Source organism: Manis pentadactyla, chromosome 11 (genome assembly GCF_030020395.1).
Source record: "Manis pentadactyla isolate mManPen7 chromosome 11, mManPen7.hap1, whole genome shotgun sequence".
NCBI lineage: Eukaryota > Metazoa > Chordata > Mammalia > Pholidota > Manidae > Manis > Manis pentadactyla.
Window position 1 is genome coordinate 44,944,452 of NC_080029.1, and position 18,420 is coordinate 44,962,871.

At 43.3% G+C, this 18,420-nt stretch overlaps 1 protein-coding gene across 1 annotated transcript in view; it reads left to right on the forward strand.

Annotated features, from left to right (window-relative positions):
* Positions 1-17,888, forward strand: part of TBPL2 (TATA-box binding protein like 2) — a 32,211-nt gene extending 14,323 nt beyond the window's left edge. The window contains exons 6-7 of the mRNA XM_036916593.2: positions 1,778-1,872; positions 17,664-17,888. Coding sequence (XP_036772488.2) covers positions 1,778-1,872; positions 17,664-17,740 — 172 coding nt within the window. The 3' untranslated portion in view covers positions 17,741-17,888. The remainder of the gene's footprint in view (positions 1-1,777; positions 1,873-17,663) is intronic.
* Positions 17,889-18,420: the final 532 nt, after the last annotated feature.

Sequence of the window (18,420 nt, forward strand, 5' to 3'; positions counted from 1 at the left end):
TCCCTAAGCATTTTTCTCCTACCCTTCCATTTTTAAATCAAAGATATCCTGATAATTATTTCTTAAATGGGTAAAATCTAGGTGGCTACTATGTGTAGATGCTGTGGTGACCAGTGATTGTGGCTGTCACTACAATCCCTTGCCCTCATAGAGCTTAGTGTCCAAGAGGGGAGACAGAGATGCCAAAGAAAGTAATGGAATATGGCAATCATGAAGGTGAACACCTCTTGTAGTGCTACAGTGCCATTGAGCAGATTAATTAATGTCACTGGGCTGAGTAGATGTGGAGGTCAAGGAAGGCTTCTTAACAGAAGTGACATTTAAGCTGAAATTTGAACAGTGCATTGAAGTTGGCTTGGCCAAGGAGTGGCAGGTATTTGTTATTCTCAACCCCAATGAGATGTTCTCCATCCCTAATCAAAACCTTTTGTTTTTCATGCCTCAAACTCTTTTCTAAATGAGGCAGAGAATAAATAAAATGAAGTAAATATCTAATTGGGAATTCATTGTGCTGGTACAATAAAACCCTGGTTCCAGAAAGCCAAATTCAGTTCACTGTCGTTTACATACCCAAGACTTCTGTTTATACCTTTAAGAGTACTAAGGTTTGGTTGGAAGATCAAAGAGAGCCATTCCTTCTGTGCCCCCAGCCATCACTTTCTTGGATCAAACCTTGGGGTTTCCAGGGCTCCAGCTAGTATCAGTGTCTCCCCAGTGTCAGGAAGTGGTTAGTGGGTAGAAGTCTTGACAGGCTTTCTGCAGTAAGGCGGAATGATGCCAAGTAGAGAGGGCCACACACAGTAACCTTCATATGTAAGAAGGGCCACTCACCACTGTGATGCACCTTTCTAGGGCCACTCACCACTGTGATGCACCTTTCTAGGGCCACTCACCACTGTGATGCACCTTTCTGGTGCCTCTAAAAAGTCTCACATCTGCTGTTGTGTGGTCTCATTCACTGCAGAATGGAATAGAGTTTTTCTGTGTGGTCTGGGTTCACCCTTTCAGAACAAGGACTCATGCATCATCTAGTGCTCCATTTTCCAGATTTCTTCCTGTATATCTATTACCATTAGCCTTTGTTTTAAGAATAGTTTTATTTAACTCCTGACTTCTTTTTGTTGGCTCCTTATACCTTTCTAGGAATCTCTGCTCCTCTCTATGCTAGACTATGGAGTAGCCATTCTTAGCTCTGCCAATCCTTTGTTCAATGGAGAAGCCAACTCACATTTAGTAGTAAATGTGAATGAGTTAGTTTATACAAACAAATCCTGAGTTTTTAAAACTTGGGGTAGTTTAGTTTTCTTTACCTGTCCAGAGACAAATAACAGTAATCTAGAAAATTGTTTAGGTTTTATTTGCTAAACTGGTAACTCTAGCACTTTATAAATTAATACAGAATGTGCTCATTATTGGGGGACTTGGAAACTTCAGAAAATGTGTTTATTTTTATGGATAGACTTTTTTGGAAAGCTGGAGAACATTTAACCGACAAGATCTTAATATATTAAATCTGGTGCCCTAAGTTACTTTAATTTCTAATACCTTAGGATGACTTGCACTTGAAAACATATTATGACCAAAATAAATTCTGGTTTTGACTGCCAAAAGAAATTACGTACGCCACTCAAGACTACTTTTATCAAGGTGGCCAAAAGGTTTTTGGTAGAATAACTTTCTTAAACTGTTTTAATATGCAGCTTTAGTATACTGGGTCTTAAATATTATGGGAAAATAATTGAATAATGCTATTTTGAACTTTTTCCTTTTATATCAGTTATGAACCTGAACTGTTTCCTGGCCTTATTTATAGAATGGTAAAACCACGAATTGTATTGCTTATCTTTGTATCTGGAAAAGTTGTGTTGACAGGTAAGTTCTATGATCATTTTCTGACTTTCATAAAACTCAGTGCTTTGCTTTTTCTTTTAAATGGCTTTGTTCACCATTATAAAGCAATTCTTGCTATTATAGAATACCTGTTGGAAAAGTGAAAAGTAGAAAGGAATATAACATCACCTATCAGTCCTAATACCCAAAACAATATAACTTTTTTCATGTTTTTATGTCATTTTGATATGTATATTCATTTTTACATCCTGCCTTTTTATTAACCATTATAACATATGAGCCTTAACTCATTGCTACAAACTTTTCAAGAAGGTTTTTAACAGTTGCACAATGTTCCAACAGAGGGGTCAGCAAACCTTTTTTCTGTGAAGAGCCAAATACTAAATATTTTAGGCTTTGTGGGCCATGTTGCAATTTACCTCTGCCATTGTAATGAGAAAGTAGCTATAGACCTTACATAAGGTCTCTGAAATGTGATTTTAATCTAATTCATAGGATTTACATGTGTCATGTAATAGTCTTTTGGTTTTTATTTGCCCCCAACCATTTAAAATATAAAAATCATTATCAGTTCAGAGGCTATACAAAAAGAGAAAGCAGACTAGATTTGGCCAGCAGGCCAAAGTTCTAACGTCTTCTTGCATTGAACTTATAATTGTTCAGCATTTAAATGTTTGCTGATTATAAATGAGACCAAGATTTGTCTGTTTCTATGTGTGGAAAATTATTTTATTAGTGTGGATGCTCAGAAATGGAACTTTTAAGGATATGACCATTTTTAAAATTATTAGTATAAATTACCAGTTTCTTCAATGTGTATACAACATAGCTCTCCTTGATCATACAATCCTACCAGTGATGTACGTAAGTATATTTTACAAACCCTCAGCAGAATTCAAAACAAAATGATATAAAAGAAAACTTTAACAGTATAAGTGACAATGATCTCACTGCTTTAACATCACTACTAATCAGAAGAAGAGATTGATCACTTTTTAACATATATAACAAATAGCATTTTATCTTTTGTAAATAGTGTGTACATAACTTATTCCCTTTGCCTACTTAGTTTTTATTAGTTTTTTCCCTAAGGATTTATATGTATTCACCATAATATTAACAGTAATTGCTTTTTGCTATACTTGTGACTTTTTCCACAAAAGTTGACTTATTTTAACATACAGAAGGGCTTAAAAATTCTTGAAGTAAATGGTTGAGACTTTCTTCCATACCACTCTACTGAAGTCTGCTGTTTGTCTAATTTTATCTGGCTTTTTACACATTTTACCCTTCTGTACCAAGATGAATGCCAAGTTTGTATGGCATGAGCCAAATCAATTATGCCCCACTCCCAAAGAACTGGCCAGCCATCTTAACACTACAGAGCCTTCTTCTCTTTATTAATTTATGATGACTCCTTTTGCCCTTTATTTTTATATAAGGGTCTATTTTGAATTCTTCTTTTGCTCTAGATTTATACTATCATATCTTATTATATTTCTATACTATTGTGGTTTGTGCTTTAATTCAAGTGGTCTCTGTATCTGATAGGGCTGATTTTCCCTCATTGCGTCTCTTTATGTTTGTTAGATCCTTTCAAATATTTATTCTTCCAAACAATTGGCAGAATTTTACAAGGTATTGCCCATTTAAAAAAAAAAAGGATTTTTCATTACCCGGATTAATTTGAGAAAAACTGATAGTTACCACTCAGCATCCCAAAACATGGAATGTCTGTTCTTAAGTCAGCTTTTAGAACTCTCAGTAAAGTTTTAGAGCTTGTTTTTCTCTGAGAAATAAGTAACGTGTCTTCAAAGTGGGAAAGCTGTTTTGGAATTCAAGAACCTTTTGAATACAACAAACTACAGTTTCTCAGATGCCACCAATTTAGAGTCTGGAGTAATTAAGACCTCCTAGTGACTGGCATAAAGTTTACCTCTGTATTCTGAAGGAAGGGAGAGAAGTCTGCCAAGTACATTGAATAGTATAGAAATATCAGAGGTGAATGTATGCCTACGTAAGGGGACAAACTTTTCAACACCTTTGGATGGATACTTTCACATATGTGCTATGTGTAATTAATTACAAATCAGTCTTTATTTAAAATGCAATTGCCAAGTACAGGCTAAGTTCCTATTACAGGTACTCAAGTTTCTTTAAATATCCTTAATTCAGACCAACTTTCCCACTTACTCAAAAGGAAAAAAACCTTTCATGTACATATTTCATTGTACACACACATAAGTTTCAAATCACAAAAGTAAAGGATTGTTAACACATAATACCCCAAACCCTACAATACACTCCCCTTAAAATGTGTCACAAGACGTAGGTCATCACCTTTGTGAGGAGCATAACAAGAGGTGTACTGACTGAAGTCCAGAGTTCTGCTTCTGTTATGAAGTGAAGCCAGCCAATGTCTTACCACTGAAATATGAGTAATTATCTATTGGGATCTTCCCCCATTTATTCCACGTTGTCTCAAAGTACTTTACCCAGAACTATGCAGTTTAGGTTACTTTTGCTCCGAACTTAGAGACACATGCTTCTTATTCCTTTCTTGGGTACTTAAACTCTTTCACCTGGAAAGGAATTTAAAACTCAAGGGCCCAATTTTGGGTCTAAACATGGGGAAAGGGGCCAAGGAGGCCTTGTAGCCCTGCCTCTAGGATTTCAGTTGGGGTGGCTGTATAGAGAGTCCAGTGGAGTCCTAGAGGCCCATGTGGTCTTGTCCAATATGGCAAGACTCTGTGGAGCTGTTTTGAGAACAAGGTCCCAACAAGGGTAAATAACTTTTGCCTAGAAAATGTTAAGAGTATTGAAATTACAATGCACACTGTATTGAATAATGGATGTCAGCTCTTCCCTTATGTAAGAACTGTAGAACACCAATGCACAATACAAGTGGCAGTTTGAAACCATTGTGTCATGTACCATTTGCATGGTCTTTGAGAATAATTTATCCATGTAAAATTGCCTTAATTCCCTGAGGTGCCCAAACTGCAGCCCAAACTGTGTCGGAGGCTACATCTGAATGCTCTAATTATTGTTAAGTGAGCTGAGGACAGAGAGGCCCTACTGTCCTACTTTGTCGTGGTCCCTGACAGCAAAAAGCAACAGGAACTGGGCCAAGTTCAAACTGCTTTCCCAAGTCCATGCTGCTTTGCTATAATAGGCATAATATTTAGGACCCATGTTTTTTCTCAGACCACAGTAAACTTAATAGCATAGCTCAGATATGCTGGAATAAAATATAACGAGCATCAGATCTGTCAACTTTCACTTCTAAGATCAGACACAATAGACTTAACATATGTTGCGCACTCATGTGCTGGGCACTGGGATAAGGGCTTGTACTTGGATTCTAGTTAACTCTGTGTGGTTGTATTTAATATCTCAGTTTCCTCACCTGTAGAATGGGGACAATGGAGAGGGTAAGTAACCATAACCATGTCAAACAGCTATCCATACTGAAGCATGGCTGGAAACTTAAGCTTCCTGGCTCCAGAGTCCACCATTGGCACATACTTGCCCTGTCCCCGGCTCCTTAAATGTCTATGCAAACACCTGTGTGGTCTTTTGGGCACCTTCTCCCTAACCTGATTGTCAGCTGAAGGAATGATAAATGAATACTCTGTTGGTGGTGACAGGCAGCAGGTGTGGTAGCTAAGAGGATGGGCCCTGGAAACCAAATGTCCAGTTTGGATCCAGGCTTCATTTATTGGCTGTATGACCTTGGATGAGTCTAAATCCTCCACCTGATTTCCACATATGTAAAAGGAAGGTGACCATAGAAACCACCCGCTAAGTGTTGTGAGGAGGCCAAATCCAGTGCCTGGTGTATGGTAAACATGGCAGAAACATCAGCTATTGTTACCTCAGTTGAAGCCTGCTCTTCTTGTTCTTCCCTAGCATTGAAAAAGACTGAAATTTTGCTGTGATGCTTTGCCCCGATGATAGGAATATAAAATCTAAAGAGCCTTCAGTAAAATGCTTTATTTCCCTCCTGCGTAAAGGACTAAGAAGCTGGGTCTTTGTTATTGAGGGTCACTCTCAACTCGACATCAGTGGTTCTTGGAGTTGGGTCAGAGGGCAGTATAAAAATAGCACAGATATAGTAAGTGGGCCAGAGAGAGAACACAGTATCACGATCAGTAGTTAATGGCAGTCTCCCACTAATAGCAGATGGTATATACCGTAAAATGTATACCTCCATGGTTTTAATGCTGGTTTTTTCCCATTTGTAAGATTTTCACTTACATGCACTCACATATGGTACCACTGGGGAAAATCAGATGTGTAGTTGGTGAAGGAATAGAATTGGAAAATCCAAGCAGTGTTGGAAATTAATATGTGGACTGGCTAAGGAGTAAGGATGAGCTTAGAAACCTTATAGACAGATGATATATATTTCATAAGCATTGGGTGCCTACCAGATACACATGCTGTTTTGGTGCTGAGGATACAAAAGTGAATGTAATGCATCCCCTGACTGTCAGGAATCCAGCTCTGGGGAAGGAGACAAACAAATCACATCATACTGGTTCCTACAGAACTGAATGACAAGCCACATGTACTTAGACCAGCCATCCCAACATCCCTGATCCTGAGGTACATTCTTCTAGGACAATAAGCTTTGATTTTGTAAAGTATTATGGCTTACAAAGGACTTCTTACAAGTATTCGCTCATGTAACCCTTATAGGGTCCATCCATGTTGCAAACAGCAAGACTTCATTCTTTTTTAAGGCTGAGAAATAAATAAATAAATAAATAAATTAGTATATGTATAAAATACACACACATCTTCATCAATTCATCCATCAATGGACACTTAGTTGTTTTCGTATCTTGGCTGTTATGAATAATGCTGCAGAACATAGGAGTATGTATATTTTTTGAATTAATGATTTTGTTTCCTTCAAGTAAATACCCAGAAGTAGAATTACTGGATCATGTGGTATTTCTATTTTTAGTTTTTTGAAAAAATTTCATACTGCTTTCCATAGTGACCTGTCCAATTTACATTCCCACCAATAGTGCATAAGAATTCCCTCCACATCCTTGCCAACACCTGTTATTTCCTGTTTTGTTGATATTAGCCTTTCTGACTGGTGTGAGGTGGTATCTCATTGTGGTTTTGATTTGCATTTCCCTGAGGATTAGTGGTGTTGAGCATCTTTTTGTGTGTCTGTTGTCCATCTGTATGTTTTCTTTGGAAAAAATGTCTATTCAGGTCCTCTGCCATTTTTTTAATTGGATTATTTTTTTGGTGTTTTTATGAGTTTTTTTATGAGTATTATTTGGTTTTATGAGTTCTTTGTAGATTTTTATATCAATCTCCTATTGGATATATCATTTGCAAATATCTTCTTCCATTTGAGAGGCTGCCTTTTCATTGTGTTGGTTTCTTTTGCTGTGCAGAAGCTTTTTGTGTTGATGTAGTCCCACTTGTTCATTTTTGCTTTTGCTTTCCTTGCCTGGGGAGACATGTCTACAAAAAAATCACTAATGCTGTTGTTTGAGTTTACTACCTATGTTTTCTTCTAGGAGTTTTATGGTTTCAGGTCTTGCATAGAGGTCTTTAAATGGTGTAAAGTTTCATTCTCTTGCTTGTAGCTGTCCAGTTTTCTCAACACCATTTATCAAAGAGAGTGTCTTTTTCCCCATTGTATATTCTTGCCTCCTTTGTCAGAAACTGACGATATAAATATGGGTTTATTTCTGGGCGCTCTATACTGTTCCATTGAGCTATGTGTTTATTTTTATGCCAGTACCATACTGTTTTGATTACTATACCTGAAAGAAAAGGAGCGACACACAGCAGCAATTCACCGGAGAATTCCACTTTATTAGGGAAAGGTGCTGGGTTATATAGGAAGGGGCATGGGGTGATTGTGGTGTTACTTCTATGGGGCTGGTGGCTATTGGCTAGGTACTAGGATTAGGGGGGCGAGGGGTGATTGGGCTTCAGGTGGCGCCGGCAGGAACCGAGGACCCGGAAGAGAAGCAGGAGGTTCGCCATCTTATGGATGGGGGCCCTTCATTCCCCCCTTTCTCCTCTATGGGGTTGTGGACGTTGCTTTCTCTCTAACTGCTTCCTGCTGAACGGGGGCAGAGAAGGGAGTGAGGGCTTGAGGACTGGGAGGAAAGGGTTGATAGGACTCCCCACAGTAAGGGCGAGTAGATGTGGACTTCTTCAGGTTGGAAATCAATGACGGTTCCCTGTAACCATAGGTTGAGGACCTGTTGATTCCAATGGTGCCAAGAGGATACGGGTGCCAGAAGCCAGGCGTCTGTGGCCATTGTTTCCAGGAACAGTTTCCAGCGGAGAGAGGGGTCCATCTCAGCGTATGGTGAGGAGGTTACGTGAGGGTGAGGGATCTTCTGTGGCTAAAAGCTGGTAGTTCCTGAGTAAAAGCTGGTTGAAAGTTTGATTAGAGATTTTACCGACTTGGGATTTGATAAACTTTACTATACAAGGTAAGAAGAGACAGGCGAGAAGAATGATTATTATAGGGCCTGCAATGGGCCACAGCCAGGTGAGGAAGGGGTTTGTTAGTATTGAAGAGAATGGGTTGGAATTGGAAGCAGAGTGGAGGCTGGAGGCAAGGTTGGTGAGTTTGGTAATGTCAGTTTCTACAATGCCGGATTCATTGATGTAATAGCAGCACTCTTCCTGAAGGAAGACGCAGGTGCCGCCCTTCTCGGCTGTAAGCAGATCTAAGGCCCACCGGTTTTGAAGGGTGACCTTAGCTAGCGAAGTGACCTGTCTTTGGAGAGAGGCCAGGGAATCGGCAGTGGATGTCAGGGCTCCCTCAAGTTTGACATTGAGATCTTTAATTGCCCATAGACAGTGACTCAAGGCTCCTCCCGAAAACCCTGCCCCAATGGCTGAGGTGGTCAAAGAGATACCGACCATGATGGGAAGGAAAGTAGCCCTTTTTGTGCGCAAGGGCAAGGGAGGTTGGAGCTCAAGAAATTCTGCCATGCTGTAAAGTGTAAGCTATGGGATTAGGGTGACGAGAATGCAGGGTATATTAGAGTTGGGAGGCAGTGAGTTGAAAAGACTGCCATTGCACCAAAAGAAGTGACCTGGTTGCGTAAAAGTCTTAGAGCCGGAGGTAGGGGTGTAGATAGAGAGACAGTGAAGTGCGCTGGAGCGGGGAGGGGTTGGGCCTACACAGTGGTGGATGGTGAGATTATCTGCGTATTCTGGTTCCCATAGGGGTATGTCTGCCAGGGGGTGGAGGGGTTGTCCTTCTGCATGGAAGGAGTAGTTGGAAATATTAAGGGGCACGGCGGCCAGCAGTGGGTGCTGTAGTGATGCGCACAAGAAACAATTGGCGGTGTTGAGGGTGTGGTTGAGAAAGATGGTGGTGTCTTGAATGAACTGTAACCAAGAGTAGGAGCGGGGGTAAGAAGATGAAGAGGCGCCATTAAGAGTTTGGACAATAACTTTTTCGGAATGTCCGATGTCTGATGCAACTTGAGAGATCTGGGAATGAGAGGGAACATACTCTCGAGAGATATGAAGGGTACCGTGGGGGGTCGAGGACCCCCCATAGTAAACTGAGGCTGTGACTCCGGTGGCCCATCGAGAGTTCCAGGGATCTGGGATTGATAAGGAGAATGAGCTGTTGGGATATTTTATGAAACGGTTGGAGGAGTAATACTGTGGGTACCAAGAGTCACCCATGTAGCGAATGGCGCAAGACCAGTAGGGACATCCCCCATCGCCTGCAATAGGCTTGTTTTTGGTCATAGAGGAAGCAGAGGTAGGGAGAATAAAGGTAGCTGCTAGTGAACACTTCGGTGGAGGGAGGAAAGTGGAGGTATAAAGGCTCGGAGCAGCCTTTCAGAGGGCAGTCTGATGTGGCAATGAGTGTAGTAACTTTGGTTTGATGCTGTGTGTAAGTCTGTCTGACTTTGAATCGCCATACAAAGGAGGCTGGGGTGGCGGGGAAGACAATAGGAATGAGGAAAAAAAGCGAGAGAGAGCGAGGGAGCAGTAAAGGAGGAAAAAGTCATGATTCGGGTATGGATGGCAAAGGGGGTGAACGGGAGATGCAGAGTTTCAAGAGATCAGAGGGATGAGGCATGGTAGAGTAGACAGCGTCTTGGGCTGTATCCGAAGGACTCTGGATTGTGACCAATGGATCTTGAGTGTCCAGAGAAAGTGGGTCCTGGGTGTTTGGTTTCAACCTGGAGATATGAATCCAAGGGGTGACAGAGTTATCAGGCAGTAAGAGCTTGGCGGCCGAGGGGGTGCAGAGAATAACTGGGTGTGGACCTTCCCATTTTGGGGTGAGAGAGGGCCGATCCTCTGGCAGCTTATAAAACACTAGTTGGCTGGGCTGTAAGACAGGAGGATTTTGGGACGCGGATGGATCAGGAAGGAGCCAATCCTGATATTTCCACAATTTGGTGCGGAGGAGAGAGAGTAGCAGAAGGGCCATATTGGGAGGAATCGGTCCTTTGTGGGAAGGGAGCCCTGGGGGTAGAATTGGGCGGCCGTACATGATCTCAAAGGGCGACAAGAAGGAAGGTTTCTTTGGGAGGGCCCGAATGCAGAGTAGAGCTAAGGGAAGTAGGCGAACCCAGTCAAGGTGTAGTTCTAGAGATAGTTTGGTCAGGATGTCCTTTAGAGTCCTATTGGCTCTTTCTACTTTTCCCGAAGCCTGTGGTCGATAAGGACAGTGTAGATGCCAGGGGAGTGAGAATGACTTGGAGAGGTTCTGAATGATTTGGGCAGTGAACTCAGGGCCGTTATCTGATTGGAGGGAAGTGGGCATCTGGAACGTAGGAAAGATCTGGGTGAGGAGGATAGAGGCAACTGCGGACGCTCATTTGTTAGTGGTGGGGAAAGCCTCGACCCATCCTGAAAATGTATCTACTAACACGAGTAGGTATCCGGTACGCCGTACGGGGGGCATGTTAGTGAAGTCTATTTGCCAATCTGCGGCAGGGACATTACCCCGTGCTCGATGAGCCGGGAAGGGTCGGGCCTTGAGGAGGGTACTAGGGTTAGTGTGTTGGCAAATGGTGCACCTGCAGGTGATTTGGTTAAGTAGGGTTTTGTCTTCAGGAGAGAGAGAAAAAAAGGATTGTAAAAAATGGATTAAGGATTGGGGGCTAGGATGGAACAGATCGTGTAAGAGGCAGAAGAGAGACTCTCTGTCCTGGGAACAGAGGGTGTCTTGTGATAAGGCTAAAACCGCAGGGGCAGACGGATCGCTGTCTGGTGCTTCTTCTGATAGGGCAATCGACCGGGCTACTCTGTCAGCTTTATTGTTACCTCTTGTAGTAAAGGGGGAGTCATTCTTTTGATGTGATTTGCAGTGGACTATGCCCAGTCGGTGTGGGAGTTGTGAAGCCTCTAGAAGTTTAGTAATTAAGGCTGAATTAGTGATGGAATTTCCTTTTGTGGTGAGGAGGCCTCGTTCTTTCCATACTGCCGCGTGAGACAAGAGAATGTGGAATATGTATTTGGAGTCACTGTACAATGTGAGAGACGTGTCCCGGGCCAGAGTGCAAGCTCTGGTGGCTGCAATGAGTTCGGCCTGTTGATTGGTTGTACCGGGGGGTAGGACTCGTGCCTCGATGACATCTTCGAGGGAGACTACTGCGTATCCTGTGTAATGGGTGCCCTCATGTTTAAAGGAGGACCCATCAGTAAACCAGATGAGGTCGGAGTGTGAGAGGGCTCCTTCAGAGATCGTGGGGTGGCACGGAAGGAAGTTGTGAAGGGCTTGCAGGCAATCATGCGAGGGAGTATGAGGAGAGTAGGGTAGAGGAAGAAGAATGGCCAGATTCAGGGGCGGGCAGGGGAGGAAAGAAATGTCTGGATTTTGGAGAAAAGAGGACAGTAAGGTCAGGAGTCTGGAGGGAGGGAGAGTCTGTAAACTTTTGTAGGTTAAGAGGTCTTTTAGGTGATGTGGGGACAGAATAGTAAGGGGCGCCCCGAATGTCATTTTATGAGCTTCTTTCTGCAAGAGCTGTCCAGTGGCTAATGCCCGTAGGCAGGGGGCCCATCTCCGAACTGTGGGGTCTAATTGCTTGGAAAGATAAGCTACTGGGGCAAAGGATGGGCCATAATATTGGCCTAGGACTCCTAGAGCTTGACTGGACCTCTCATGAATGTATAATGAGAAGGGCTTCGACAAATCAGGAAGATGGAGAGCTGGGGCTTCCACAAGGGCTTGACAGAGCTTAATGAAGGAGTGTTGGGGTGAGGAGGATAATGCTTCTTCAGGGGGGCCCTTGCTGAGGTCGTATAGGGGTCTTGCCAACAGGGAGAAGTTAGGGATCCACGCTCTAAAATACCCAGCCAGGCCTAGAAAGGAAAGGATTTCTGTCTTGGTTTTGGGAACGGGCAGGTCAGAGAGGAGCCGTTTTCTGTCTAAGGTAATGGACTTTCTTTGTTGAGATAGAAGAAATCCGAGGTAAGTGACAGAAGGGGAAGAGATTTGAGCTTTGACAGGGGATACCCGGTAACCTCTGGAAGCTAGAAGGTTAAGTAGGGAGGCAGTGTCAAGTTGAGACTGTTCCCACGAGGGACTGCAGAGTAGAAGATTGTCCACGTATTGTAATAAGGTGGACTCGGAAGCTTTGTGGCAAAACTGTCTAAGTGAGTTGTTCAGAATGTCTTGTGTATGGGTCCGTCCAGGTGAAGGCGAAGAAATCTTGGGAGGAGGGGTCCAGAGTGATAGAAAAAAATGCGTCCTTGAGATCTAGGACTGAGAAGTGGGAGGCTGAGGCAGGGATCTGCGATAAAAGGGTGTATGGATTTGGGACTAAGGGATGGATAGGGACGATGGCCATGTTGATGAGGCGAAGGTCTTGGATGAGGCGGAAAGATCCGTTGGTTTTTTTAGCAGCTAATATGGGGGTATTAAACAGGGAGTGAGTGGGTCTGAGGTAATTTTTGTTTAAAAGATCTTGAATGATGGGTTGGAGGCCTATGAGGGCTGAAGTGGTTAGGGGGTATTGGGCCTGAAGATATACTGAGAGGGGTCACGTAATTTGATAGAGGCAGGAGGACATAGAGCCACGGAGGGGCTTGTAATGTCCCAAACTTTGGGATTTACAGGATGTATGAGGGCGGAACTGGAGCTTTCATTGGGTAGAGGGGGGTCGTCGGCTATGAGGTCCATCAGAAAGGGAGTACTGGGGGCTGTGGGAGTGGATATAGTTATGGAAACATGGAGGAGAGAAAGGATGTCTCGTCCTAGTAAAGGGATGGGGCACTGGGGCATAACCAGGAAGGAGTGGGAGAAAGGTATGGGATTGTCCTGGATTGTGCATAAAAGGGGGGGTGTTTAATGGGAAAATCTGTTTACCTCCTACCCCGACTATAGGAGTAATGGCAGGCGTGGTAGGGCCCCAGTATTCCCGCAAGACTGAGAAGGTGGCTCCTGTATCTAGGAGGAAGGAGATGGGGCGACTGTCTGCTATTAAAGTAACCCTGGGCTCCTGTTTGGTGATGGAAATGGTCGGGCGAGAAGCCCCCGGGCCCCGTCAATCTTCTTCTGCCAGCCCCACTACGGCGGGCTTAGGATGGGGGTTGTTCGTCCGGCCTCCCCTTTGGGTGGCTGGGCAATCAGACCCCCAGTGGCTCTTTTTGTGGCATTTGGGGCATGGGGTGGTAGGAGATCTGGGGGAGGGGCACACCCTTGTCCAATGTCCTTCTTGTCCGCACTTGAAACAAGCTCCCTGGGGGGGGCTTGTTTGTAGAAGGGGCGCCCAGGTTGTGGTTTTATCAGCTGGGCCAACATTTGGAAATTGGCCTGATCAGCCTTTTGTTTATGGTGTTCTTTCTCCTCCTCCCAGTTATGGAAGACTTTAAAGGCCACTGTTAGGATCTTAGTATGTGGGGTAGCGGGGCCCTGTTCTAACTTTTTGAGTTTAGCTTTAATGTTAGGGTAGCTTTGAGCCAGGAAGTATGTCATAAGGACATGTCTTCTGTCAGGCGTTTCTGGGTCCAGGCTGGTATACTGTAATAGGGCTTGAGTGAGTCTGTCTAAGAACTCAGAGGGAGTTTCCTCCCTCCTTTGAATTATGTCTTGGAGCTTTTGAAAATTGACTACTTTACGAGCTGCCTTTTTCAGACCTGCTATTAAGCAGGAGGCGAAAATATCTTGAGAGTGGAGACCCATGGCGGTGTTATAATCCCAGTGTGGGTCTTGTTCGGGGACAGCGGTGGGGCCAGGGGGATAGGTGGGGTCAGTCCTGTGGGTTTTGGTGGCGTGCGTTTGGGTGAAGTCCCAAACTCGTCTACGCTCTTCAGGAAGGAGGGTATTGGCCAGGAGCATGAAAATGTCATGATGTGTGGGGCTGTATGACTGGAGGGTCCATTGAAACTCCCTGATATATATCGTGGGATCAGTGGAAAAGGAACCTAGGCGTTTCTCAAGTTGGGCTAAATCTCCTAAGGAGAAAGGGACGTGAATGCGCACGATGCCTTCGGATCCTGCTACCTCCCGGAGGGGGGCGATACTTTTGGGAGGCCCTCGGGACCGAGTCTGAGGGGGACTGAAGGGTTCAGGCTCAGTCTGTGGGGCAGAAACAGGTGTTGGGGGCAAAGATGGAGGAGGCTCCTGGGACTTAGTTAGAGGGGGGGCTGATAGGCTCAGGCTTGAACTGCAAGGGGGGTGAGGTGGGGGAGGAGATGGTGGTGGAGGAAGGGAGAGGGGCTGTTGTAGGAGAGGAGGGGGAGGCGGTGGCGATGGCGGAAGAGGGCGGAGGGGTTGTAGGAGGGGGAGGGGCTGAAGGGGGAAGCCTGTATGGCGGAGGTTCGTCGGCTGGGTCAAAGGTAATCGAAGAGGGACTGGGAGTGTGTGGGGGGGAGGGAGACGGCTTGCAGGCTAGGAGAACTTGGGGCGGAGAACAGGTGGTGCAGAGGCTGGCATTTTGAGCTAGGAGGCGAAAAGCTTCGATATAGGGAATCTCCTTCCATTTTTTCAGGCGCTGGCAGAAGTTAAAGAGATCGCGAGTGATGTTAGGATCAAGAGATCCCCCTGCGGGCCATTGGTTGTTATTGTCTAGGGGGTATGTCGGCCAATCTTGGGAGCAGTATTTGCGGAGAAGTTTTGGTTTTATATCAGGCGTCAGGGAGAGGGTGGCTAGATGCTTGAGCAGGCATTCAAGAGGTGAACTTCCAGGGAGGGATGAGGAGGCTCCCATGGCTAAAGGACAGAGAAGGAGGCAAACAGGGGAAGACGAACGGAGACCCTCGGGCTGGGAGCCGACCACAAGGAGACAAAGGGCGTCCCCGATGATCCTTGGTGGTCTGCGGAAACTCGTATACGAGTCGGTTTCTTAGGAAGTGTGGGTCGTCACCCAGACTTCTCTAAGAAGGCAGAGTGCTGGAGTCCGAGGTACCTAGTACTAGGAATTTTTGGCGGAAGGAATTTTCAGTGGAAGGAACGGAAAGGGGGGGGAAGGGAGCGTTCTCATCCGCAAAGGAGTCACCTCGTTTATGGCTGTTGGAGGAGGGGCCTGAGGGTCCGCCGCAGCCGTGAAGGCCTGAGGCAGGGAGAGTTCCTTCCTCGTCCCCGAGCATCAGGGCCTTGCCGGACGATCACGGTCAATGGTGCTGTTATAGCTCGGGAAAGAGTGGCCCACTCTGGGGGAAAACTTACCCAAAGGCCAGAGAGGAGTGGTGAGTGTGCCGGAAAAAGAGGACGAGGGCAAGCTGCTGCTGGTGTCGGGGGAAGACGGGGCCCAGTTGGGGTGTCCTGTCTCCCAGGTTTCAGCACCAATGAAAGAAAAGGAGTGACACACAGCAGCAATTCACCGGAGAATTCCGCTTTATTAGGGAATGGTGCTGGGTTATATAGGAAGGGGCATGGGGTGATTGTGGTGTCACTTCTACGGGGCTGGTGGCTATTGGCTAGGTGCTAGGATTAGGGGGACGAGGGGTGATTGGGCTTCAGGTGGCGCCGGCAGGAACCGAGGACCCGGAAGAGAAGCAGGAGGTTCGCCATCTTATGGGTGGGGGCCCTTCAATACCTTTGTAGGTTTGTTTGAAATCAGGGAGTATGATACCCTCAGCTTTCTACCTTCTCAAGATTGCTTTGGCTATCTGGGGTCTTCTGTAGTTCAATAAAAATTTTAGGACTATTTGCTCTAGTTCTGTAAAAAATGTCATTGATGTTTTGATTAAATTTAACCATTTTAAAGTGAACAATTCAGTGGTATTTAGTACATTCACAATGTTGTACAATCACCTTCTCTATCTAGTGCCAAAATATTTCCATTACTCAAAATAAAATCCTTTATCATTAAGAAGTTTCTTTCACTTGGCATGATGTTTTGAAGTTCATCCACATTTTACAGCTGAATAATATTCCATTGTAGGTAGATATCACATTTGTTTATCCATTCATCTGTTGATGGATACTTGGGTTGTTTCTATTTTTTGGCTCTTGTGAAGAGTGCTGCAATGAATATTGTCTATATGAGCATTATTTGTTTGGGTACCCATTTTCGGCTTGGGCGGTATATACCAGAGGGTGGAATTGCTGGGTCATATTGTAATGCTTATTTTAGCATTCTTGAGGAACTGCTGAACTGTTTTCCACAGTAGCTGAGCCATTTTACATCCCCACCAGCAATGTATGAGGGTTCCAATTTCTTCATAACATCAAGACTTGTTATTTTCCATTTTAAAAGTTACTGTTATAGCTCATCCTTGATTCTGAATCCTGATTTCTACCTGCTTCTCAAATCTGGTGATCCACCTTTTGGTAATTCTCTTTCATTAGTTCTGTAATTAGAACATATAACTATTTCTTACAGGTCATTCCTGCTCTTAGTGAGCCAGCCTCTATTCTAGCTTTATAGTCTCAAGGAAGAGTGTTTTAGTGTTTATAAACTTAAGCTATTGTCCATTTCTCTTCAAATCAACAGTTTTGATATTCTTTTCATTAATTTCCTTGCCTCCTGCCCAATAATATTAGATAATAGTTTCCTGATTAGCTGACAGCCCCATATAAATGTAAGTACTGCCAGTCCATAACCCTTAGCACAACTTACCTGCATAACTTGGAAGGTGGAAATAGTGGTGGTGGTTGGTGAGGTGAGGAGGGACTGATTTATAACTCTCAACAGTGGAGACCATGTTGAATTCATATTTTTATCCATTTTAACTCCTAGAGAAGTATGTTATAATTAAAGATACCCTAATATGGGTGAATGTAGTAACCACATTGTTTTTTCATGTGAAACCTTCCTAAGAGTGTATATCAATAATACCTTAATAAAAATTTTTTAAAAAAATAATTAAAGATCCCCTGAAACATTAAGACTCTACAGGTGACAGTGGTACAATTTTTCTCTCTAATAATCCCTTCCCATATGCTGACATTTAAAACCTTAGAATAGCTCCACTTTGTCTCTGTTAGTCAATATGAGGGAATCAAGATGTTAACTAGAGATGAGCGTATCAAAGGAAGGCCCTTTTGTTGGGAGCAGAGTCCATGGGTGTTGATGAAGGTCATGTTTTGTTGTGAAGCTCATGGCACACAGAGAGATAACATTCCATATTTCATACTGTGCCCTGTGAGCCTAAAGACAAATATGCCCACACAACGCAAGTACTAGAAGACTGTTCTAGGGTGTGTGTTTGTTAGAATGTGACTGTAGTCACCACATTTTTTTGTCTTGACCAGGAATGAATGTCATTTCTCAGGTATACCTAGAGAGATGCCATGGTATTAAAAGTAATTGGAGATGACAATGAAATTTCAGTCTTAAGAAAATTTTGATACAATTATATTAAAGATTGTGTTAACTTCGATTTCTTTATAGGTGCCAAAGAACGTTCTGAGATCTATGAAGCATTTGAAAACATCTATCCTATTCTAAAGGGTTTTAAAAAAGCCTGAGTGTATTTGTATCATTCAACATCTCACAGTATATTGGTTTGAATATGTGCATAAGCCCAGCATAGAAACAGCTGGACCGTAGATGTTCCATGTACATTTTAACTGTACTTATTAAAGAGTGATTCTATGTGAGTATGTCTAAGAAGTGAAGAGGCTTCCTTTTCAAAATGACTCTTGTATTTTATTTTAAAATGTGAACACATAAACTTACTTCAAAATTTGAGAGATTTAGGGCCTTGCTAAAATATTATAGATCATTAAAATGTAATGGTCTGGTCTTGTTAAAGGTGTAGTACATTAACATGGTCTCTGAAAATACATAGCAATATGTAGAAATTTCAAATAACTGCATAAAATAGATAATGTCTATAATATCATCTAGCAGAATAGAAATTAATGTGTCTATTTTTGGCCTTTTAAAATATTGAGTAGATCCTAATCATTAGATACAGGCACTGTGAAGGATCTGTCAGAATACAAATGAAACATGAAAGCCTGAAACCTTATGAAAAATTAAATATCCTTTTGTTTGAAATGATCAGAGAAAATTATTTCTCACTTAAAAATAAATGTTAAGCTCACAGGAACCATTCAGGTTTAGTGTAAATTCTATTTTGAAAACATTTTGGGGACTTTTTGCTTTTGTTTTTCCTTTTTTTGACTTTTATGATACTATGTAT